The 24,416-nt window shown below is 35.7% G+C and overlaps 3 protein-coding genes across 4 annotated transcripts; all 3 read left to right on the top strand.

Moving 5' to 3' along the window:
• The first annotated feature begins 514 nt into the window (after positions 1–514).
• Positions 515–8,710, top strand: LOC136806360 (uncharacterized). Its single transcript, XM_067062923.1, has 4 exons — positions 515–647; positions 6,114–6,226; positions 6,542–6,826; positions 7,357–8,710. Exons 1-4 carry the CDS (start codon positions 523–525, stop codon positions 8,601–8,603), a joined length of 1,770 nt encoding a protein of 589 aa, XP_066919024.1. The 5' UTR covers positions 515–522; the 3' UTR covers positions 8,604–8,710.
• A 1,734-nt stretch (positions 8,711–10,444) lies between these two features.
• On the top strand, positions 10,445–11,821 carry LOC136806378 (craniofacial development protein 2-like). The gene has a single exon (XM_067062939.1). It carries the CDS (start codon positions 10,445–10,447, stop codon positions 11,819–11,821), a length of 1,377 nt encoding a protein of 458 aa, XP_066919040.1.
• Positions 11,822–14,153: 2,332 nt separating this feature from the next.
• LOC136806359 (uncharacterized) lies at positions 14,154–23,543 on the top strand. 2 transcript variants are annotated; one of them, XM_067062920.1, is made up of 6 exons: positions 14,154–14,443; positions 15,237–15,387; positions 17,995–18,124; positions 20,637–20,732; positions 22,417–22,619; positions 22,922–23,543. In XM_067062920.1, exons 1-6 carry the CDS (start codon positions 14,217–14,219, stop codon positions 23,249–23,251), a joined length of 1,137 nt encoding a protein of 378 aa, XP_066919021.1. In that variant the 5' UTR covers positions 14,154–14,216; the 3' UTR covers positions 23,252–23,543. The 2 variants fall into 2 exon arrangements, with proteins under 2 accessions (XP_066919021.1, XP_066919023.1); XM_067062922.1 differs by having other exon boundaries at positions 20,646–20,732.
• Positions 23,544–24,416: the final 873 nt, after the last annotated feature.

Raw genomic sequence — 24,416 nt, forward strand, 5'->3', positions numbered from 1 at the left:
ATTCGGTTTCCTAAAAACCCCTCCCTAGCAAGAGACAGCTGTATCACGAAATGAATTTCAACAATTTAAAGAAACACCTAAAACCAGAGAAAAAAATAAACGTTGAAACAACGTTGTGTGCCAGCTGGGCAGTAGAGGGTCAACCGTGGCTGTGAGAAAGTGGTTTAGAGTAAAAAAATATGAATTTCCTTACTTAAAATTTTGAAAAGAAATTTCGGCTGAAAGAAATTTATTTATAGGTAATTCATCAAATTAAAGTCTCGCCAAATTTAATTTTATTTCGATTTAGTATTTCTTCCAAAAACCCTTTTTTTCCCTCTTTTTTCAGCTAAAATATTGAATAAAAATTTGTCGTTCGCCAAAATTAATTCTCGTGAAATTTAGAATTTTTTTTAAATCGCCAAAATAAATTTACGAATGGGATCATTCGCCAAAATTTCTTCTCTGAAGGTATCTTCTTTTTAATCAACTTTTTAATTGATTTTTCAAGTTCCCTGTATTTTTATTTAGGAGTTTGACAAAATGAAGTTGTTACTCAAGACCATGGTGTTTTTGGGTGTTCTGTTCTATTCTGTTGAGAGTAGAGACAACAGAACGCGCATCGCCAAACGTTCAGCTAGCGTTTACAGCGTGGAAGGCTGCTTCAGGTAAGATACTTCTCCCGAGTCGCATTTAAAGCCCGAAGGGCTAGATGTCGTGCTTTGACAGAAAAGTGTGTTGAGGCTAGATAGGAAATCCTACCTAGGTCACGTGACATTACACAAGATTTTCAACACTTGACCAATAAGAAGCTTCGCGGGCTTTCAAAAACAATAGCAGCATTTTTTGCGATATTTTTTTTTACTTGGAAGATCTTAAAGCACGACATCTAGCCCTTCGGGTTTTACAGAAATCTGTGGTATTATGTCATTACACGTACACCCCTTTATCAGTATTCTTGCTTTATCTTTGAAGTATTACTTTTTGCCACCGCAGGAAGCCTAAAGCTTCCGAGGATGGCATTCATAGCTTCACTCGTGAGGGAAAGTTGGGAAAACATCTCATAATTTTGCGCGCGCGTTTCAGTATTTTAGTTCCGCTTAGCGGAACATTATCAATTAACGGTTATTTGATTTCCCGGAATGAAGAGCGATAAGCCGTGTTTTACAGGATAGCTCTTTTTTAGCTTGCGCGGCGGACGTTTGTTTCTTCCTATCGTGTCGGAGCTTTCAAACAATGTCAATTGAATTATCTGGTATTTCTTCTATTGACTATGTTTCAAACGATCAGCCGATGGCTCTGGCTTTAGGTATAAGGTAATGTCAGCGATAAAAAAGGAAAGTTGGTGGACCTGATGTGATGGTGGCAGACATCTTGAATTTCTCCCTGTTTCTTTAAATCTGTTTTATTCCAGTTATTAGCACAGTCCAGTAGTCCAATCGCACTACTTTTCTATAAACCCAACAATCCAGTGTGAGTTTGCTGAAAGGAAAACTAAACAATTTGAATCCTTTTTAGACATTGAGATTGATTTATATTTTCCAGCGAAACAGAGCACAGACTGACAGAACAACAGTCTGACAGTTATTTATATAGTTTTTTCCATCATCGTTCTAACACTATTGATACAGAACAGCACACAGCTGACAATTAAAAGAATTTTTGAAACTGAACTAAAGTATAAAACAAGGCGCCCTATAAAAGGGAAATTCCATAAAGGAAAGTTTGCATTTTGCAAAAATCTATATATACAGTAGTTGACACTCTCTAATTCAAATTTCAAGGGATTCTCATCGAATACCACAGCATATTGAATATTGAGAAAGTCTCCCAAATCCCTAAAGTAAATATTGAATTATAGAGTAACACGGGAAGAAGAAGGCGAAGCGAAGGTTGCTTATTGCGATTGGTTTTTGAACGTCGAATCAGTACAATAACCGAAGATCTTGCTGAAAATTTATATAAGTTTTTTGGAAGAAATCTTTGATATTTGCAATATTTGAGGAGTCAAATTTTGAGTTTCTAATTTGAACGCAACAAAATCGAACATTTGAATTTCAAAATATCTGGCATTTTTTTTGTTACTAGAAATCAAATAAGAGAGTGGTTTTTCAAAACCTTTAAAGTGACTTCAAATTTTTATCCAAAACGGGCTTATCAAATAGTAGAACGTCAAATTAGACAGTGTCAACTGTAATTACATTTTTTGCTTTTTGCTCCTAAAATAATTTGAAGATTTTTCACAGTATGGCAGAGGAAGACTTTGCGATTAATCTAGACACTGCATTGAATGTTGCACATTTCCGAAATTCAAGCAGGACAACTGGCAGTCGTACCTATTCTTGCGCTGTTGATTGCTTTCTTGAAATATGTTACCGCTTGCTTCTTCCAGAAATGAAAGCTAAAGTATCATATGAAAAATCAAGTGATTTTTTTAAGCTGCTTCAATTAAGTGGATCAATGGAAATTTCACTTGAAGATTACGATATGAAAAGTAATGCTTTTCGACTGCTGGATGAAATTAGGGAACCGGTATGGTCTAAGATTATTGAAAAAATTGTGGTACCTTTGTGAGAAGAAATAGCGACGCAGAGTTTCAAGAGATTTTTGGAAGTAATATTTTCAAAGAATTATCAGAAGAAGAGAGACATGTTTTTGAAACAAGTTTTGTAATTCAGGGTACTTGTAATAGTTGTGGTAGTGAGAAGGAACAAAGAGAAACGGGTAGCATTGTCAGTCTTCTTTCGCATTTTTTATATCCAGAGATTTTAGTTGATGCAAGTTTGTGGCCAAACTGTGTATCAAATTCTCTTAATCCAAGCTCAGAAATTAATTGTGATTCTTGCTCTGTCAACATACCAGCACAGATTCAAGTTGTCAATTTGCCTATTTTTCTTCTTATAGAACTCTGTACAACAGTATGTATAAACAATTGTAGATTTTTTGAGGAGATTATAGTAAAAGAAAATAGCTACACATTACATGCCATTGTAAGGAATTGTGGTGCCCATTTTGCATGTGGTATATTTATTGAGAATAAATGGATTTACATTGATGATTTAAATCCTGAAAAAATTTGTTTTCAAAACATTAATGAAATGTTTTCTGAAAACAAAGGAGGTTGGTTTTTTGCCTTTTATAGAAAATCTGATTCTGAAAAAATTGACTTTGTTATAGATACTACTAACCCTCTTAACACAGAATTGTCTATCAATAATGAAGAAAATGAGATCAAAAAAACATATCCTAATCGAAAGAGAAATCCAATAAACTATGAAGGTCTTTGCAGTACAAGCAACAAAAAAAGTAAATTTGATGATTTATTTGAGAAAATCAACCAAAAGGTTAAAATTTTGAAACGAAAGGAAGAAAATAAAAAATTTTACGACTCGCATTCTGTGAAAATAAAAGCAAATTATGACCATGAAAAGCGAATAGCTCATTACAACCCTGAAAAGCGAAAGCTAGTGTATGATTCTAATAAGCGAAAAGAACGATACAATCCAAAAGAGCGAAAAGAAAGATACAATCCAAAACAACGAAAAGAAATGTACAATTTAAACAAGCAAAAATTAAATTCACAGTCTGAAGAAAAGAAAGTCAACTACAATATATGTAGTGAAAATATGAAAAAATTTCAGCAGTCAATGAAGTTTATTATGGTTCAATGTCAAACATGTTTTGAAACTTGGCCTATCAAAAGCACGTTAAAGTCAGTTTGTAATTTTAATTGTACTCGCTGCAAGAGAGATAAAGGGACTCCAAAAAAATTCAGTGCTGATAATAATATGAAACCAAGTCCTGTCCCAGAATCACTCAAAGGTCTAACACAAATTGAAGAAATGCTTATAGCTAGAGCCTTTCCTGTAATGCAAGTATACACCCGCCCAAGGGGAGGTCAGAGAGCTTATAAAGGTCATGTTTTGAATCTGCCTCACAATGTACAAAAAATTGCAGATGTACTTCCAAGAGAGCCCTCTGAAATTCCTATAGTGATTTTTAAAATGAATGGGAAAAATAATACCTCAAAGGAACTTGTTGTTCGACGTGAGAAAATTCTACAGGCATTATTGTGGTTAACTGGTAAAAATGGACAAGGTGAACCTAACAACTTTTTGCCACCGCAGGAAGCCTAAAGCTTCCGAGGATGGCATTCATAGCTTCACGCATAAGGAAGTTGGGCAAACATCTCATAATTTTGCGCGCGTTTTTCAGTATTTTAGTTCCGGTTAAATGGTGTACCGGTAACATTCTTAGCTTGACTGTATTTCTATTGTTTTATCATCATTAAAAACACTTTTCCGGATTTGTTTTGATCTGATTACCCATTTTCAAAGCTCTTTATGTCTTTTTTTATTACCTCAGGGAGTCGAATTAAGGGAAATTCCCGTATTAAACCACAAGTAGTTATTAACCGCTCTGAGCAACCCAAATTAAAAATTTTCAACCTTTCAAAAACTTGTCGTTTGACTTTTACATTAAAATGGCAGTTTAGTACAGTAGCGTTTAGTATGATATAAACAAACCATTATATACCATTATTTTGGTAATAAAAGAGATAACAAAAAAAAAACAGATAAATAACTTTATCTTATCTCTATAAGAAGATATCTATGAGATGGACACAAATTGCTAATATTTGTAGACTAAATTTTGCTTCAGATGAGATGCCATTCTAACAGAAGTAACGGCTATCAGTAACATTTCTTTCCAAATTCAACAACTTATCTTCTGCGGTGGCACTTTAATGAAAATTATGGCTAGTATAATTACTGAGGCCTTAAGTTGCACCTTTCAACACGCCATCAAGTGAAATATTTGTTCTCATCAAGAAAATGAAAAACTAGCCTGAATCAATAGCCTAAATTTTTTCCTTCTCATGTACCACACCAATTTTGAGCACAAGTCAAGAGCAGGAAAAAGAGCCCCAATTACGCCTTCGCTCAAAAACAAATGGTGGCCTCATCACTTTTTTCTAAATCTACCGATACTTCAAAATAAAGATTTAAGGAAAGCCTATTAAATATCATCAATCTATTTTTGGACTGAATTCTATTTTTATGCGATGGCGCAATAGAATATGTAAATGTGATTTATTTGGTAACAAATTTACCGTCAAACCGAGTGTTCAAGGGCGTGAGCGTACCTATACGTATATACCTACCTAGAATTTTTGACTGAAGATCGTGACGAAAAGTTGCGTGAAACTTTGAGTATCAAACAATTCTTATCTCAACTTCAATTTATTGTGTACGTATATACCTATAAATTTTTTCATTTACTGTAAGGTCCCGAACAAACGCAAACTCCCCAGTTACTAATTGCTCTAGATAGCTTGGTTTTGGTATATAATTATGGTTGGGGTTTTGAGAGGTAAAATGTTCGACATCCTAATAGTAAGCTAGACGACTAATTCAAACATAGTAGAAATAAAGCAAAAACGTAGGTAGGACATCTTTATTTTTCCAAACAGTTTGGGAATTGAAAAAAGCGTCAAAAATCGATGTTGGAAATTACATTTTAGTGAAATTTAGACTCCTCCTTGGAAAACTAGATTTTTTGGGTCGGAAAATGTGTTTCTCCAAACAGTCTGGAAAACGTTAAAAATTCATGTAGAAATAACAGAGAGATTGACCGAGAGCCATCGAGCCTAGGCTAGCGAGTGACTGTTCACAAAAACAAAAACCTTGTTTAATTAAGATCTCTTTTTCCACATCTCTGTCATCACTTTTTGGATTCAACCTGGATTTTTGAAAATTCCAACCTTTTTTAGTTTTGATTTTGGCTTTATTCAACCTGGATTTTTGAAAATTCCAAGTTTGTTTACTTTGGATTGTAGCTTTTTCAACCTGGATTTTTGAAAATTCCAAGCCATGGAAAATGCAAAATTTCCATTCTTGGAGAGTGTCCCAAGTTTCCAGGTTGGATTTTCCATTGGATTTTTTCTATTTTCCAACTAAGAAATCTTGAAATTTCTATTAATACCTTGGAAATCGAAAATTTTTTCCTGTGATAATCGTATTATCATATGACGCCTATACTACTGTATTACACGCTAAGTTTCCTTCTTCACTGATGGGATACTGATTAAGTATTATTCGTGATATAAAGCTCAAACTCATTTTCTTTGCCAGGATGTTTCCACCGGGTTCTTTGGATTCATCAGACATGGGAATTCATCAAAGTTCCAATATCAGATGTCAAGAAATTTGTCGTGATAAAGGATATGTGCTCGCCGCTACTAAAGGTAAAACGTTGATTATTTAAGTCTTATATCACACTTAAACTTCATGGTCTCAGGGGGATATCCAGAAAGGTATTCTAGCATGAAACAAAAAAATGATTATCATATAATTCACATTGACCCTTTTAGAACCCTTTTTTGAGACTTAGTGATTTTGATAATCTGCCAGGGATTTTCAGATAAGTTGGTATTTCCATTAACCCAATTTTACAGAAGTGCTCCCCAAGACCCTACAGAGGTACAGTAATCGATGAAATTGTACATGTATACAGTACTTGTATGATAACATACGTCTTACGAACTTTGAATTACTTACAGGTCAGATGTGTCATTGTTCGAATATTTATCCACGAGGAAAAAAAGTAGTCGATCAAGAATGTTCTACAAGATGTCGTTCATATACACCATGTCATGATGTCCAGAGCTGTTGTGGAGGTCCCAACGCATACTCTGTTAGCGTGGTAGGAGATATTGACGTGGCCAAACAAACGTTGAGAAGACTGGCCAATAAATGGCAAACGAATGTGGGATATCATAATTCAATGTTGAGACATGTTGGATTACTTTACGATGCTGATTGGAGATCTTCTATTGAGAATGGAGGTTTGAGTTTTATTAAAAGCATTCTTTTCCAGCTGGAACACAACGTTGTTTCAACGTTTATCTAACATTCACAACGTCCATATAACGTTAAATGAACGTTGAAACAACGTTGTGTGCCAGCTGGGATTATTTAAATAAAATTTTCAAAATTTAAAATCATAATGTTTGCTGCTGATGTCTTCAAGTTTCTTTTTAAAATAAAAGAATCGACTTTGTTACTAATAGACAAATATTTGATTCAAGTTTGAAGGAAGTTAGATGTTATCAATACTGAAGAAATTAAATTTCTTAGTTTTGATGACTTCCTCAATCAGATTTTCGCAAAAATGCGGATAAATAACAACTAGGGTATACACCCAAGGATTTGCATCAAATTACTCTTCATTTTCAGTCTATTATTTGCTCATTTTCTGTTGTGTTCTAAAACTTATGGTAATATTCACGTTTTTGAGACATACCATAAATTAATCAAGCTACATTTAGTTAAATAGCAATAATACCAAGTCAACTGAAATTTTTACATTTTTCAGGCTGGTCGAAATGCAATAAGGAACATTACATCAATGGACTATCAAGAGAAAACCAATACAGTGGATCGTCGTCAGATCCTCTTGGAAGAATCGATTATGCAAGTTGCCAAAAGGAGCCTGGAGATCAAGTTTGCAACTATCAATTCGCTTTTCTTTTCACCAGTGGAACGGTTTGGAAAACTTGTAAACAAGGATACTTTATGTCTGGTGTCTTCACTCAACCAGGGGCTCAAAAAATCTCCGATCTTGCCCAATTCCATTGTTGCCGACCCAAGAAACAAAAAGAACAATGGGGACATTGTTATAATCACGATGTATCTTCATCCTTAGATAATAAGGGTTGGTCTACATGTCGATCTGGATATTTCATGGCTGGAATGGAACGAGGTTATTGTGATGGTTTACACTGCGTCAATCAAATCAAATGTTGTCAAATGGAAAGCCTGGCTGTCAGTGAAAACCCAAAACTGTCCATCAAGCTCAAGGACACCACAAACAAAGGACAATTGAAAGAATGCACCATGGAAGCAAGAGATCTTACACCTGAAAGTAAAACCTATGAATGCAAATCTCTCAGTAATTTGAAAGATGTGGCAAGTTTGGAATCTGTATCTTTCAAGATGGAAGACGAATCAGATCCTTTGACTTCGAAACCCGAACGTGTCAAAAATTATATCCCTGTTATCTGTATGCCAGCTTCTTCAGACTACGAGTGCAAGAAAGTCTTAGCTGTTTCAGTGGCACAATCCAGTACTTTGACTATCGGCTCTGGCTTTTCCATGACCACGACATTTGGTGTGAAAACAGCTTTCGAAGCGAATTGGTTTGGGCAGAAATTCAAGAATGAAATCTCATTTGAATTATCAGCATCTTCTTCTCTCAATATTGGTACAAGTAAAACAACAACCAAAACGGTAACCGATACAACATGGGTGACCGTTAAGGTTCCAGCTAACCAGCAAGTTATGATTGATCTCCTTCGACAGAAAATCGACATCGTTTACAAATGGAGTGGCGTTTTTCGTCTTCTTGGTAAATACAAAATGAATTGGCAGACAGCAAAGAAAGAAGAAACGAAACAAGATATCACAACAGTATTGAGTGGTCCTGATCGTGAGATGTATGCTTTCGGTAAATGGAAATATCCCAATACTGACGTCTTACAAGTCGTGGTGACTGATAAATATGGTGAGAAGAAAGGATGTGAACATGCAACAGGTGTTGATAAAAACTGTCTCATTGATTGATTCAAATGTTTTTTAGGGTGTTTGTTATTATAAGCATTTTTTTGTGTATTTTTCAAGTACTATCTTTTGTTTAAGACAAAAAAAAGTTATTCATTCTATTAAAGTAATTTTTGCGTGCCGTTTTTTTTGAAGGGTTTGAAGGGTTTTTTTGACATACTCTCGGGTACCTAATACCGTCCCTGCTGCTAATTAATTTTTCGAAAATTTTCCACCCAGGACATTCTTATTTCAACCCCCCCCCCAATTCTGCTCTATTGGCCTCCTTTTAAAACATTTTCCACCCAGGACATTTTTAGCATTTTTATCCCCCCGCTTATTATGTTTTGGGATTATTTTCCAACCCCCCTCCCCCGAGAGTAGACTCTGATCCTTTTTTTTTTACTATATTTATTTTTAGTTTCTCTGTTTTCAGAGTCAGACGGTAAACTTTAATCAAAGAATTTTGTAAAGACCCATTGTCCTTGATGGTAAAAGATGGGTTCATTTATCCATCCAAATGTCTCGGTTCTAAGCACGATGTAGAAATTTTGAAATTCATCCTATAATGATTTTGCGCACTTGCTCCCGAAACGAATTGGTAAGGAAATCTCCTCCAAATATCAAAGTTACGCTGATTCACATTGAGTCATTCCATTAAATTACCATACAGCAGAGGGGGTGGACAAATCTTTTCAAGTCAACAAATATTTCTTTTGAAATTTGCGGATACCCCCTGGAAAGCGACAAAACTTAAAAAAAAAACCTTCGAAAATTTCTTTTCGTACCTTAAAGAGACGGTGGACGAACTAAGATCAGTCTTTTTATCCTTTGGAAATTTTGAAGTAATATTTTACCCCTTGGAAAAATGAAAATACACTCTTTTAGACACCCTAGAAATTCTGCTCGAATTATCCCCTGGAAATGTTCGTCAATACCGCCTGTATAGATATAAAATAGAATAGCCCTTTCATATTTAAGTTCTATAGCCATGGACGACATGTATGAGTTGAGTGTTCATTTTTAACGTGTAAATTACGCGTTGAGAATAGGGAACTATATTTGGGAGGAGTTTCTATAGTATTACTCCGCAAACTCCAAAACTTATCACTGCGGGAAGAGATATAGCACACAAAAAGCACATCTTAAATATCTTAATAGAAAGCCGCGGGCTGGAATATATGTACCGCATTGTATTTTTAGTTAATTGATGTTCTATCTCTGTCTCCTTTATAAGAACATCAAAATTGTCAGTGCTCCACTGAGGTTCGAAAAATGGACCCTAAGTGGGAGTCATTTGATGATGATAATCACTTCAGTGTTAATAATCGCTGCATGTTATATAGTTTTTTTGATCGTCTTGAATTTACAGCGAATGACGATGTTAATCACTTTAGTGTTGAAAATCGGTAGCTGGATAGCAAGCAAAGCTAGTGCACATGTTCTTTTTAACCTGTATATAAACCTTCTCTTTTTATCTGTATATATCCGAGAATGTCAAGTATAATGATGTATCATATTCTAATCACAATTTTATTTTATTTTCATTCCATACTCTTCGGAGAATTAGGTGTAGTTGGAGCATCTTATAGCCCAGTAAGGCAATTCAAATAGGAGAAGGAAAACTCTGATATAACACCAGCTGGAGTAAACCAGCCTAAAAAATCTCGTTCTATAGCAGGTAGAGCGATAGGGATCATTAGGCAGTTAACAACAGATAGTTGATATGGTTTTTGATCCTCTTCTGCCTAACCACTCTTGGTTAAGGAGAAAACTCTCAAGTTAGTTGAGAACTGCCCCACCTATGGGAAAATGGGTATGTAGTCGTTGCGCAACACATACTATACTAGCAATTTGAAAAGACAATGGATTTCTCATACAGCTCCAGGGTCCGGGATCAATTGGTAGTCCCTAACAGGGATAAGCCTTTGATTACCGGTCAAGCCCCTGCTTTTCTCGATCATTCTTCTCTCTTTGATTCCACCTTGGGATCCAATGAAGGTGAGATCTTAAACCCCAATGGGAGGGTCTCTCCAGATAAGATGGAACCTGATCAATCAAAATCAAAACCAACAAAACTTTTAAGATGTTCTAACTTCTTAAAAATCAGTACTTTTAACGTTCGCACACTAAGCGGACCAACACAACTTAATGAACTTGTACTCTCCATGTCTAATAACTCTATAGACATCATTGCTCTTCAAGAACATCGAATATTTCACCCTGACGATGATTTAATTTACGATTCTATTTCTTCCTCCCAACTTATCACCTCATCTGCAACAAAAAACACGGTTAATGCTTCTGTTGGAGGGATTGGCTTTCTTCTTTCATCTAGAGCAGCCAGCAACTTAATAAGAATTGAAAAAATTACACCTAGAATCGTGATTGCTGAATTTTCCAGTAACCCAGTTTTAACAGTAGTGTGTGCCTATAGCCCCCACAACAGTGCTCCCGAGGAAGATGTCGAGGAGTTTTATTCGTCACTTAAAAACTTGCTTAGCCATATTCCAAGGCATAATTTTCTCTCCATAGCCGGTGATTTTAATGCCAAACTTGCCTACCCTGATGTTCCTTTTTCATTTGACAAGGCTACAAATCGTAACGGTGAACACCTTTTAGATCTTCTACAAGAATTTGACCTTTTTTCCTCCAATAACTCCTTCATGAAATGTGCTAATCATCTCTGGACCTTCAAATATCCAAACGGCGATAAAGCACAGATCGACTATATCATTTTCCGGAAAAAATGGCGTAATAGCATACAGGACTCAAGAGCATATTCTTCCTTTGCTACTGTGAGTACTGATCATCGCATCGTATCTTCTAAGGTCAAACTTAGTCTTCGCTCTTCCAAACCTTCGAAACCTAATCCTTTAAAACAAATAGATTGGAAAAGAGCCTCTACAAATCCTGAAGTCTGTAGCATGTTTGGAATTGAGGTCTTTAACCGTTTCTCTATTCTTTTCAACGAAGAATTGACCAAAGATAATGTTGAGCTAGCGTATTCTTGTCTTAAAGATTCCACAGAAAAAGTTGCCCTAGAGCAACTTCCAAGAAAACAAAAACGAGCTAAATCAGACCCAAAAGAATGTCCCTTAGTCAAGAAAGCAAGAGAAAATCTAACAAAAGCTTCCTCTTTGTATAATGCAGCACCAACGCGGAGACGCAAGGAGCAACTTACCTCTGCCAAGATTAAACTTGACGAGGCCTACCTAGAGGCTCAAGTTTTCTTTTATTGATACTCAGCTGAAGGACATGTCTGAGCAATTTTCCAAAAATTCTCATCGCGATGCTTGGAAAGTAGTACAAAAACTAAGTGGCAAGAACTCAAAACCGTCCATCCAGCTGAAAGGTGGCTCGGATAAAAAAACGCTTAGATAATTGGTTACAGCTTTTAAAAATCTTTAGGTAAAAAACCCGGTGTTAGCAACAAATAACTTTCTTCCACGAGAGCAAATTTCTCCCCCTCTAGATATCTACTTTTCTTTTTCCATGGAAGAGTTGACAAAGGTCCTTTCCACAACAAAATCATGCAAGGCCCTCGGTCCAGATAACATACCACCTATTATCTGGAAGGACAGAAATTTTCATGATATCCTTTTAAAGCTTTGCAACCTCGCGTTTGAAGACAAGTTTGTACAACACACTGGTTAAAATCGACCATCGTTCCAGTAACCAAAAAGGGAGACCTTAGTCTTGCCACAAACTATCGTGGTATCTCTCTTCTCCCAATCGCAGCAAAAATCTATAATAAGCTTCTTCTTAATAGAATACGGCTTCATGTTGAACCCTTCTTCGTAAAAATCAAAACGGTTTTCGAAGTGGTCGTTCTACTTTAAGCCAAGTTCTTGCTCTTCGACGAATCTTAGAGGAGCTAGAAACTTCAATCTTGAAGCAATTTTGATTTTTGTTGATTTCAAGAAAGCCTTTGATTCGGTTGATCGCGACTTAATGTTTGATATTCTCTCTCTTTACGGCATCCCTCAAAAGATCATTGATGCCATAAAACTTCTGTACACTAATACAAAATCTTCAGTACAAACACCTGATGGTGAGACTTCAACTTTTTCTATTTTAGCTGGTATTCTCCAGGTGATACCCTTGCACCATTTCTCTTTTATCTAGTTGTCGATTACCTTATGCGCGTTTCTGTTGATAAAATATCTAGCTGCGGTTTTCTTCTTCAACGTAGGCTTGGTCCACGTAATCCTGCCGTTCATTTAACAGATACAGACTTTGCTGACGACATAGCACTTATCAGCTCTACCCTAGAGGATGCACAAAATCTTCTAATTGCTCTTGAATCTGCTGCAAACTGTACAGGCCTATACCTCAATGAGTCCAAAACCGAATATTTGACTCTTAATGTTAACGAATCATCAGACAATATTAAAACAATATCTGGTACAAACCTACGAAAGGTAGAAGACTACAAATATCTTGGTTCTTACATCTCTTCTTCTGAAAAAGACTTTAAAATTCGCAAAGGTTTAGCTTGGAGTGCATGCAATAAGCTGCATAGTATTTGGTCATCTTCCTTCATCGACCCTAGTCTCAAAGTTAAAATTTTCAAGTCAACTATTGAGCCAATTCTTATGTATGGTTCAGAAACCTGGTCCCTTACCAAAAAGTTTGAAAAGCAACTAGACGGTACCTATACCAGACTTCTGAGAAGGGTTAAAAATCTCTCTTGGCGTGACCATCCAACAAAACGTACCATATACGGTTCCTTGAAACCAATCTCTCTCCTCCTTAAAGCCAAGCGCGTTCAATTTGCTGGTCATTGTTTCCGTGCCTCATCTGAGGTTATTTCCTCCATATTGCTTTGGAAACCTAAACGTGTGGCTCAGAGATCGAGAAAACTTACCTTTCCGGATGTGGTGAGCAGGGATACAGGCCTTGATCTTAGCGACCTGGGCACTGCTATGCGTAACCGCGACTCCTGGCGCCAGCGAGTGGAATCCATTGTCTCGACTGCGGTCGAGCAATGATGATGATGATGGGAGTCATTTTTTCAAAAATGTTGCTCAAATTTGCTAAAAAGTGATCCTGTGTGGGACTGAAATTCCAAAATTTCCTCAAATGTTCTACTTTTTTTCTCCAAATTTTCCAAAAAAGGCACCCTACGAGGGACTGATTTTTCTATTTTGGTGTTTTTGTAACCCTACCTGGGACTCGTGGAGGTTAAAAAAGGTACTCTGACCAGCGGCGCATCCTCGTAACCCATTTTGCCCTTGTACCTCCCCCGGGAAGATGCTACATTTTTTGATCAACATATAGTCATCATAAATACACGACGGAGATAGAACAACAAACAACAGAATTTTAGATGTTATTATTCCAGCCGCGACTTTCTTACGCCTTGAATAAACTATTTATGAAATATTAACAAACTATTATGCGCATGCGCTATCCCAAATTCATGTTATGGAACATGAATTGACATATTGAATATAAATATTGACATAAATATTTTAAAAGAATAAACTATTTTTTAAATATTAAAAAATTATTATGATTATCCTAAATCGAAAATAAAGTCAAATTTTATCAGATTTGTATATTCGTGACACAAATTGAGATTGTATCACATACAACCTAAACATTTTTTGATATAATTTGACATTTTTCGTCATGAAGAGCTACAAACAAATTAATTTAAACATGAAGAAAATTTTATTTCTTCTTTTGATGCATTTCGCTCTTTTTGAAGCAGCGAAAATCGAAGAATCGAACACAACAGTTGGGGATACTGTTTATCATGTCAAGAAAGTTGCGTTCAGAAGATATGACAATGTGATGCCGACTTCTGATGCCAACACACACCAAAGTATTAGAGAAATCACCAATGCCACTTCACAGTAAGTACCACATGCGACCGTAGGCAAGGTTTTGGGTTCGATCCCCAGCCGAGTCATACCAAAGATTGCCAAAATGGTACTTGATCCTCTCTGCTTGATGCTCAGTAACTAAAAAAACGGATCAAGGGTAAGTGGAGAAATCCAGGGAAAGGAGTGACGCCCTCCCCTACTTTCGGGTAGACAGCTTACTTACTTACTTTACTTAAGCACCATATACTGCGTCCAGAAACATGGGGAATGTGCCTTTATCCGCCTCTTATGTCATCCCTTAGACCATGTTCAGACGTTACTGTTTGGTTTCGCTTCGGTGTATTTTTCGTTACGGATCGAGAGTGTTCGGTTTTGGAACGTTTCGGAGCAAGAAAACAGAGCCGTTCCGTTCCAATGTAAAAAGCGGAGTGAAACCGTTTCGATTTGTTTTGCTTTCTAACCTCTTCTTTTTTGACGTTTCGAATTTTGACGTTCACACTTGTTTCGGAACCGTTTCCATTCAGAGCGAAACGGAACTGTAACGTCTGAACATGGTCTTATTGTTTTTATGTTTTGGCCTGTCACATAATTAAGATATATCATAGACATCTTACATAAAACACTACCCAGCTGGCACACAACGTTTTTTTGACGTTTATCTAACGTTCACAACATCCATATAATGCTAGATGAACGTTGAAACAACGTCGTGTGCCAGCTGGGTAGACAGAGCTACTCTATAGATACCTTGGTTTTCACTGTTGAAACTTTTTTGATACACCAACAATGGTGTTTCAAAAAAAAACATTTGTTTTTATTTCAGGGTTTGTGGTACTGAATGTTATCGTGCAACGTCTTGCTGGAGCTTTTTGCTTTTTCGCCACAAAACACCACCGACTTGCACTCTTATTGATGGACCAATCGATCGAAGATATATGATCAAAAATTCAACCGTCGACTATTATGAAGTCTGGGTAAGTTACCCTATCGGGGAAAAAAATTTTGGAGTTTTATTTAGTCAGGGTTTTTTTTTCGCCGGAGAAAAATTTCGTTACCTACAGGCATTTTCGTCACTTTTCCCCGACGAAATTTACAATTTGGTCACTCTCATCCAACTAAATTGTCCAAATGAAATGGTTTCCTGCACTAGCTTCGAAAATAGATTTTGTAATTTGACGTTTAATAAAGGTGTAAAACATTTAGATTTTAAAGTCTGTTCACGATAAGTGTGCACTCTTTTTTCTTTTAACTATAACTTTTGAAGGAATTCTTCAATTTTTATAAATTTGGTATCATTGGAAAGATATTAGTGAGTGGATCAATTTGAAATAAACAAGTCTTTAAACAAATTCTAAAAACGAAGATGAAAGTGAAGAAGAAAAAAATGAAGATCTTGTAGAGAAGTGCTATAACTTTCATTTTCACTGGAGAGATTCTTTGATCTTAGGAGATCATCACTGTGAAAAAATTTCACTAAAATATTTATTCAATATAAAGTTATGATACAAACTAATAAGTGATTGACCCCAAAAACAGCAGAAAACAGCAGAAAACAGCAGAAAACAGCGTTTTTAGACGTCAAATCAGATTATAACTTTGCTTGATATCTTTTGATTGAATGATTATTTTTTAGAAATTTTTTCACATGATGACGTTCGATAATGAAGGATTCACTTCAGTGAAAATGATAGTTATAGCACCTTTCTATAAGATCTTCATTTTTTTCTTCTTCATTTTCATTTTCATTTTTAGAATTTGTTTAAAGATTTTTTTATTTCAAATTGATCCACTTACTAATTTCTTTCCAATGATACCAAATTTATAAAGATTGAAGAATTGCTTCAAAAGTTATAGGTAAATGAAAAAAGAGTGCACACTTATCGTGAATAGACTTTAATTTTGGTTGGGGTTTAAAAAATTGGGTAACAGTTTTGGTCGGGGATAAAAAAATCGGGTAAAATTTTCGTCGGGTGATAAAATATTGGGGAGAAAATTCGTCGGGGAAAATTTTCGTCGCGCCCTCAAAATTTTCGTCACTTTCCCCGACATCTTTTTCCCTGATAAGGTAAAAAGAACTGCACAACAGGCGAAAAAAAAAAATAGTGTTTCTGGAAAGTGGGTGAAGGCTAAAAGCTCTCATACGACCAGCTGAAATAAAACTTTTTTGTGCTATTTTTGTTAACTTAAAATCATTGAAATAGAACTTTAAAGATAACTTTTATGTACAAAAAGTATCAAGTAAGCCTGAATACTAATACGTATCAATTACACACGGACAAAACTTGATTTACAGGCGGGAATATTTAACCAAGCGACGTTTGATAGCTTGAACTTTTTTTCACCCGGCCGGTTTCCGGAAACACTACATTTTTTTTAATTTTCGCCTCATATTCATAACTTTTGAAAATATTTATGTGTATTATGAAATCTGAACAGTGTGACTAGATTATGGACGAATTTATTTTCATTAGAGATGACCACCAGATGACGTCATCAAATTTTGACATTTCCAAAATGGGAACCCCTCTAATTATCTTTTAACTTATTTTTTTTTCGGCAAAGTAGCTTTCAACCAAACGTATTTTTAATCGAACCAATCGAACTTTGTCGAACTTAATCGAACTTGGTTGTCCAATTGATGTTCGACTAAGTTCGGTTGTCGAACTTTAATCGAATAGTCATTCTTATAAATACAAATTCTCCAAAGTATAAAGTTCGATTAAAGAAATTAAAGGAATCGAACTTAATCGAACTTAATAAAACTTGATCGAGTTTAATAAAACAATAATTTGAGAAAATCCTTCGAACTTTTCTTATTGTCAAACTTTGTCGAACGTAGTTTTTTGTCGAATTTGTCAAACATTTCTTGCTGTTGAACTTTGTCGAACTTAATATGTATGTTTTGTCGAACTTAATTGAATACTCACACAATTTTAGGGACTTTTGAAAAGTTCGATTAAATAATTTAAGATATAGATTAAGTTTGACAAAGCTCGATTAGTTCGGTAATCGAACTGTTCGATTAATTACGTCTGGTTTCAAGAATTGAACGAGCCAATCACTTAATACGTGTTGATAGCCAAATTTGTATTCTGTTCTGTAAAATATTAACCAAACAGAATGAAAGTACCAATTATGTAAATCTACTACTGGTTAAAATTTCAATAGCATACATGTTTTTTTTATAAGAATATCCAAAATTTTTGAAGTCTTCGGATGTTGTTAACTTTTTCGGTTTCGAGCCTAAAAATGTTCCTATTTTAACCAATTTTTGACCATTTTTACCCATTTTCCTAAGAAGTTGAATGTTTTTGAGTCCATTAAGCCTTAAAATGTTCTTAACTTGTTCTTATTAACATTTTGGCCGTCGAAGCCTTATGTTGTTATATAGTTTGTTCTTATAAAAAAAACGTGTAACACATTTTGAAATTTTAAGAGGAACTCGAGGCTGCCCAAAAAGCTTTCCTTAGTAAGATATACGTCCAGATGTAGAATTCAAAAACTTAAGTATCTATTTTACAGACCGGTTTGTAGACTACCAGAAAAAACAATTCTTTCAGCATATATTTCATCTTTTACAGAATCAATGTTCTTCAAACAATACCATCTGTAATCTGGGTATCTGTTTACCAAATTATGTGACAGATTCTTACACTTGTCATTGCCCATCCAGATACACTGGTGCAAATTGTGAAACCCAAATCATTACATGTGAGTTACTCAATACACAGGCTGCAAAGTATCCCAACTGGCACACGACGTTGTTTCAACGTCCATCTAACGTTATATGGATGTTGTGAACGTTATATAAACGTCAAAAGACGTTGTGTGCCAGCTGGGATGAAGTCGTCACGCTTTTACTGGACATTTTTATGTGCTTGTTATATGACATTTATTTCTGATTAGTTCAAATATATAATATTATATTTATAAACACAGGTAAAGTTATCAGCTGTAAGTTGTAAAGCAAGTAATAACATGGGAATAAAATCACGAGAACTTTTTCGAGTAATCACATGTTTTTACTGCATTGATATAATTTCGCAACCATGTATTACATTTTTGCAAACTGTATCATGGCGTTACTGAAAATACTACTTTAGTGAGATTAATTTTTACGGGGATTAAATTTCGCGGTTGAGCTCATTCATGAAATTTTAAGATAATGCGGGGCTCTGACCATAGTGAATTTTTAATATTTGCCACCTACAAAATATGAATTTCTGCCTGATGTAGCGGAAAAAACTTTGACATGTTATACATTTTCTGTTAGGCCAACTATCCGTGAGTCTAAAAATTTAAAAATCACAATGCTAAAATTTGATGAAAAAGAAAATGAAGACTTTTGCGAAGAAGAGTATTTCAACTTTGAGGAGCTTAGTTTCGGTGAAGAAAAATACATTTAAAAAGATTTTTGCGGTAGATGGTGTCTTTTTTATCGAACTAAAATTAATTTTTCGGGAAATCTTTCTAAAAGCTTATTTGCTTCAAAATCTTGAAAATAGTAATTTTCACCAATTTTCCATCCCAAATTTTCATAGAAAAACAACCATAACATTTGATGCATTAATTTAGAAAAATTTTCCGGAAATTTTAAAACAGTTTAATTTTTTGCTAGCCTGGATATCCAAGCTCAAAATTTAAGAAAAAACAAAATTTACCTCAACATACAAAGTTCTTAAATTATAGAGCTTGGTCTCCCTAGAGAATGAAAGTGAAAACCCATGTTTCCTAGCCAACCCAGGGCAGCAAAACAGAAATTAATAAAAAGCAGTCTTACAAGATCTAAAACTATTAAAAACATCCAAAGATTACACCAAAGTCCATAAAAAAGTTTGCATGCATTATCATGACCAACCATGTTTTCTTGGAAAATGAACTTGCCTCTGTTTTCTTCTTTTTCATGTTTTCGTGTAACAGAAAGCCCTATCTTCACTAGCAGCTGGAGGACTATCCTATTTTTGTTTCAGAATGCTCCACGCCGTGTAGATTGGTCCTTACGGCTTTAGCAAAGTGAGCGCAAGCAAGCGGACTGCATTCTCATACGAGAATGCAAAACGCTCTAGGGAGACCAGGCTGTAAATCAGAACATAAAATATCTAAAACTAGACTGTGAAATAATTTACAGCCTGGATATCCAGGCTAATTTTTTGCAGACAGTTCGAAAAAACTTCGAAACAAAAAGGTTGACCCATTAAAACTTAGCACTTTGTATAAAAGAAGGTGATGCAACGTCTTTTTAAAGTTCATAACGTCATTTTTGCAATTAAGTTCTTAATTACTCTTAAGGGGGGATTTGATTAAAAAACAATTTATAAAGGCAATTCTTATTTGTTAAAGGGACATAAAAGTGTTAAAGAATCTAAAAAATAAGAGCCCTTGAATCCGCGGATGACTCTATTGTGACATTGTATTTTCACGACTTTGTGCTATTTTTGCTATTCTATTGCCAAACTATGCCATGTTGAAATATGCATTATCAGCGCTTCTTTGATGGGCGGTAAACATGTTAAAAGTAGTCTTTTGAAATTTTTTGGAACTTAATTCAAAAAAGCTTTTGTAGTCAAGGTCCGTGAAATCCGTGAAATCCTCGAAATTTAATCCTTGCGAAAACTAGTGCAGTTATTATGACAACACTATTCCAGCTGGCACATAACGTTGTTTCAACGTTTATTTAACGTTCACAACGTCCATATAACGTTAGATGAACGTTGAAACAACGTTGTGTGCCAGCTGGGATGACACTACCGTGCTGATATATATTAACCAAAATTCGGGAAAATAGTTACTTCATCAGTGGACTACTCTTAGAGGTGCCAAATAAACGGGCCCCCTGCTTGTTAATTTTTCGAAAATTTTCTGACCCACCCGAACCTTCTTAGGACCCCCCTGTTTATTAATTATTAAGAATATTTTTAGTTAACAAGAAGAAGTCGCCTTATTTGGCTCCAAAAAGTCTGATTTCAACCTATATTTACCTTATTTTTTGGTTTTCAGAAGTACAACATCCAACCCTCCCCCGACAATTAGGTCCCTCCGTTTATTAAAATTTCGAAAATGTTCCAACCCCCTCCCCGTTTAATCGACCCCCCGTTTATTCGGGATCTAAGATTACATGCAATATGAGTGGTGCTCTTACATGAAATTAACTGTTCAAATTTTGTCTTGATGAAGCGGCTACTTTTTCATGTTTTATCATTATTATGGGCTATTTCTCTTCAAGCGACATCAGCAGCGACGTCGGAACCTGCAACTACGACGCCGAAACCTGTAACTACGACATCGACGTTCGTTTTAACAACACCTGCAGAGCCTTTAGGTATAAATGCTTAATATTTCTTTCTATTTTTGTGGATATATCAAATCGGTTACAAGGTTTTGAGCAGTAAAAATTTATGAAATATTAAACGTTGTCCATTTTGGGAGGCTTAAGAAAGATGCAAAAGTTTGTACAGTAAAACATCCAATTAACAGAGACTCTAAAAAGCGGACGCCTCTGATTAGTGGACCAATTCAATTTTCCCCAACCATTTTCTAGTGGAATCCTCATAAAAAATGTCCCTCCAATGCTCCAATTAGCAGACCCTCCAACTAGTGGACGCAGACCTTAAAAAATAGACAAGATTGATTTGTCCAAACTATTTATTTCTTAAACACTTCAAAGTGTCATTGAGAAAATTGCTTATAGACGTTTGGAGCGCTCCCTTCATTCAGTCGGTGAATTTTACAGGGACCTCAAGACTACTATGATTCATGAAATAAAGATTTTAGCATTTAAATAATCATTCTCTTGTTCTTTCATACCCCTTTTGTATAATAGTGCCTTCTTTACCAAAATTAGAGCACATAATTGAAAAGTTTCCAAATGGCGGACACTTCTACTTAGCAGACATGATTCCGTTTTCCCGATGATGCCCAGCTGGCACACGACGTTGTTTAAACGTTAATATAACGTTATATGGACGTAGTGAACGTTAGATAGACGTTGAAACAACGTTGTGTGCCAGCTGGTGTCCAATAATTGGAGGTTCCACTGTAAATAAGAACGAGTCGAGATTCGATACCTATAAAATGACATTATTTTTGATTACCAAAATCCAAAAGCTACCTAAAATTGAGACCCTCATTTAATAGTAAAATTTCAATAGAATCTAAATAATGCTAAAATTTTATTAGAACTACTCTTAGCTTCCAAATAAACATCCCCCTGCTTCATAATTTTTCAAAAATTTTCTAGCCCCCCCCCGGACCTTATTAAGCCCCCATGTTTATTAGTTTTTAAGAATATAAGAATACAAAGCTTGATTTTAGCCTACTATATACTCCCCAGGCAAATAGGTCCACTCCCTCGTTTATTAAAATTTTTATTAATTACCAGCTCCCCCCGTTTATTTGGAACCTAAGAGTAAACACTGCAAAAAAAGACTTCAGACATGTACTGCTATAGCCTGGGAATCCAAGCGTTAAACTTTGTTCACAGTCTAGTTTATGATATTTTCGCTGCTTCTATATTCCCCGGGGGGGGGGGGGGGTACTAGGGTTGCGAGCTGACGGGGGGGTGCCGCCCGACTTTCGAACTTTGGACCCTTACCGGGACTAAAAAGGAGAAAACAAAGGAAAATTTTGGGAATTTTGCGACCCTTAGCGGGACAAATTTGACCAATTTTGACCAAATTTCGATCTTTCAGGGGGTAAAAAGTTGAAATTTTCCAATTTTTCGACCCTTAGTGGGACTGAAATTTGATTTTCTGATTTTTCCGACCCTTAGCGGGACTTTGGAAGTCCAAAAAAGGTGCCCTTAAGGGCGGCACATACCGTACCCTCCATTTGCCTAAGTACCCCCCCCCCGCTATATTCTTAGAACTTTGTGAGGTGAGGTATTTATGTTTTTTCCAAGATTATAAGCTTGGATTCCCAGGCTAGTACGGCTATTATTATATAGATAACTGCCTCATAAATTTCCATCAACACGACACTTTAAATAGAATTTATGTATTCCATAGGGGCTTTTGCGCGAGAAAATTCAATTCCAGCCTTCACCTATGCCAACATACCAGATGATTGGCAGTTATCAATTGGGCTGGAGATTAAAGGTCAAACTATGGTAAACAGTGGTGAACCCATAAGTATCATCCACCTGGTGTACGGTGACAACCCGTCCAATAAACATGTTTTATTTACTTTGGTTTATAACAAACATTTTGAGGTAATAGCGCATCACAGTGTGAAAATGAAGCCCATGCCGAATTGTTATTTGTTTATACTGAGGTCTACACCAAAAAAAGTTTCAATTGTGGAATTTTACGGGGGGGGGGGGGACCGAAATTGGAGGGGTTTTGGGGGAGGCTGAAAGCCCCCCCCCCAAACGTGTCCAGGGAAAGCCCTGGAATATTTGATCTTCTCCCGCCTCAAAGATGCCCAAAATTTGCTATATTTTCTAGTTTTAAGATGAAAAAAAAACTTTTACTCTAATTTAATATATAACCAATTTTCAACCTTTTTCTTCAGCTTCACTACAATGGAAATGAGCACCCGATCCAAAGCCAAGGACCACCTCTGTTTCCTTCAGGACCTTTTGAACCATCCCGATCTTACACTTACAATGTGATTTTTGAATTCACTAAGTCGTTAAACAAACTCAGTTGCACTATCAAATTCACTAACGGTCCGTTGAGCACATTCACCGTTGCGTCTGCTAAAGATCTTGATATCAGTCCAGTTTATGACCTTACAAATGTTGAACTCTATGTTGGTTACCCTGATCACAGCAAATATACTGGAGAGTACAATGTCCATGATGTTGTGGTGACAACAGTTGGAATATCCAACTTGGTTTAAAGTTCCTTCTAAACACCCCCTTCTCACAAACCCATCAGGAACCCTTCCCACTGGAAAAACTTTCCCAAAAATTGTTCCCGGTGGAAAATTATCCTCCAATTTTCGTCCCCATTGAATTTTCTGACTTGAAAACAAAAGAATTGAAATCCCCAGGCATAAAAGACATTGGAATACCAATTCCCATCGGGTCTGTGAGAAGGGGGTGTTTCTAATATGAACCATACAGTGATTTCATAAAAAAGCGAACAATTCTTTAAGTATTTAAACCCCCTTTAAAGTAAAATCCTTATAATTCATGTCAAATTTTATGACATGTATATTTAATATTTCAATCTCAAAACCTATTCAATTCAATCTTGGGAATTGCCAATATTTATTGATTACAAAGAAGATTAGTATATGTAATCACATGATAACGAGTGCAATTCGAGGATAATTGTACGAGTGATTTTTTTGTTATTAATTTTCCGAGTCCGAAAGGACGAGGAAAATTCGAAACAAAACAATCACGAGTGCAATTTTCGAATTGTACGAGTTATTATGTGATTACGAGCTAATCGCACTACTTTTTCCCCGTTAGGAAAAGTAAATTCCACTAAAAGTCATATTTTTGTCTTCTCTCTATGTTATTCTTTTATTGTTGTTTATAGATTTCATTTCTCTCAAAATGAATCTCGAATGCAATTAAAACGTTCGATGATAAAAAATGTAAGAAAAAAACATTAAAGTCAATTTTGTAAACATTGGCGCAGCATCGAAGAGTGTGATTAACGATTAATTGCTCTCTACAGGATGCAATTAACGATTAATTGCTCTCTTTGAAAGAGCGCCAAATAAGAAAAAATAACTCATCGTGCGATTATAAATGTTATTTCAATTATTCTAAGCCAAGTTTAGGTAACGAGTTTTAAGGATTTCACTTTATATAAAAATTTGTCCGCTTATTATTCAGGACACGCTGTAAGTCTACCCGGCTGGCACACGACGTTGTTTCAACGTTTTTATAACATTATATGGACGTTGTGAACGTTAGAAAAACGTCGAAACAACGTTGTGTGCCAGCTTGGTAGAATCACTGCCGAAATACATTGACAATTTTTGGGTATTTTAACTTATTCAGAAAAATGTGAGAAATGCAATTTCAGTACTTTCATTTTGTTTCATG

This window comes from Clytia hemisphaerica, unplaced genomic scaffold (assembly GCF_902728285.1).
Source record: "Clytia hemisphaerica strain Z4C2 unplaced genomic scaffold, Clytia hemisphaerica genome assembly, whole genome shotgun sequence".
Classification (NCBI taxonomy): Eukaryota; Metazoa; Cnidaria; class Hydrozoa; order Leptothecata; family Clytiidae; genus Clytia; species Clytia hemisphaerica.

Bases quoted from the DNA above. Each gene is read 5' to 3' on its own strand.
- LOC136806378 (XM_067062939.1), top strand. From the start codon at position 10,445: ATGGATTTCTCATACAGCTCCAGGGTCCGGGATCAATTGGTAGTCCCT.
- LOC136806359 (XM_067062920.1), top strand. From the start codon at position 14,217: ATGAAGAGCTACAAACAAATTAATTTAAACATGAAGAAAATTTTATTT. The intron at 14,444-15,236 runs GTAAGTACCACA...TTTTTATTTCAG, and splicing joins ATCACCAATGCCACTTCACA to GGTTTGTGGTACTGAATGTT. The intron at 22,620-22,921 runs GTAATAGCGCAT...CTTTTTCTTCAG, and splicing joins TTTATAACAAACATTTTGAG to CTTCACTACAATGGAAATGA.
- LOC136806360 (XM_067062923.1), top strand. From the start codon at position 523: ATGAAGTTGTTACTCAAGACCATGGTGTTTTTGGGTGTTCTGTTCTAT. The intron at 648-6,113 runs GTAAGATACTTC...TTTCTTTGCCAG, and splicing joins AGCGTGGAAGGCTGCTTCAG to GATGTTTCCACCGGGTTCTT. The intron at 6,227-6,541 runs GTAAAACGTTGA...AATTACTTACAG, and splicing joins TGTGCTCGCCGCTACTAAAG to GTCAGATGTGTCATTGTTCG.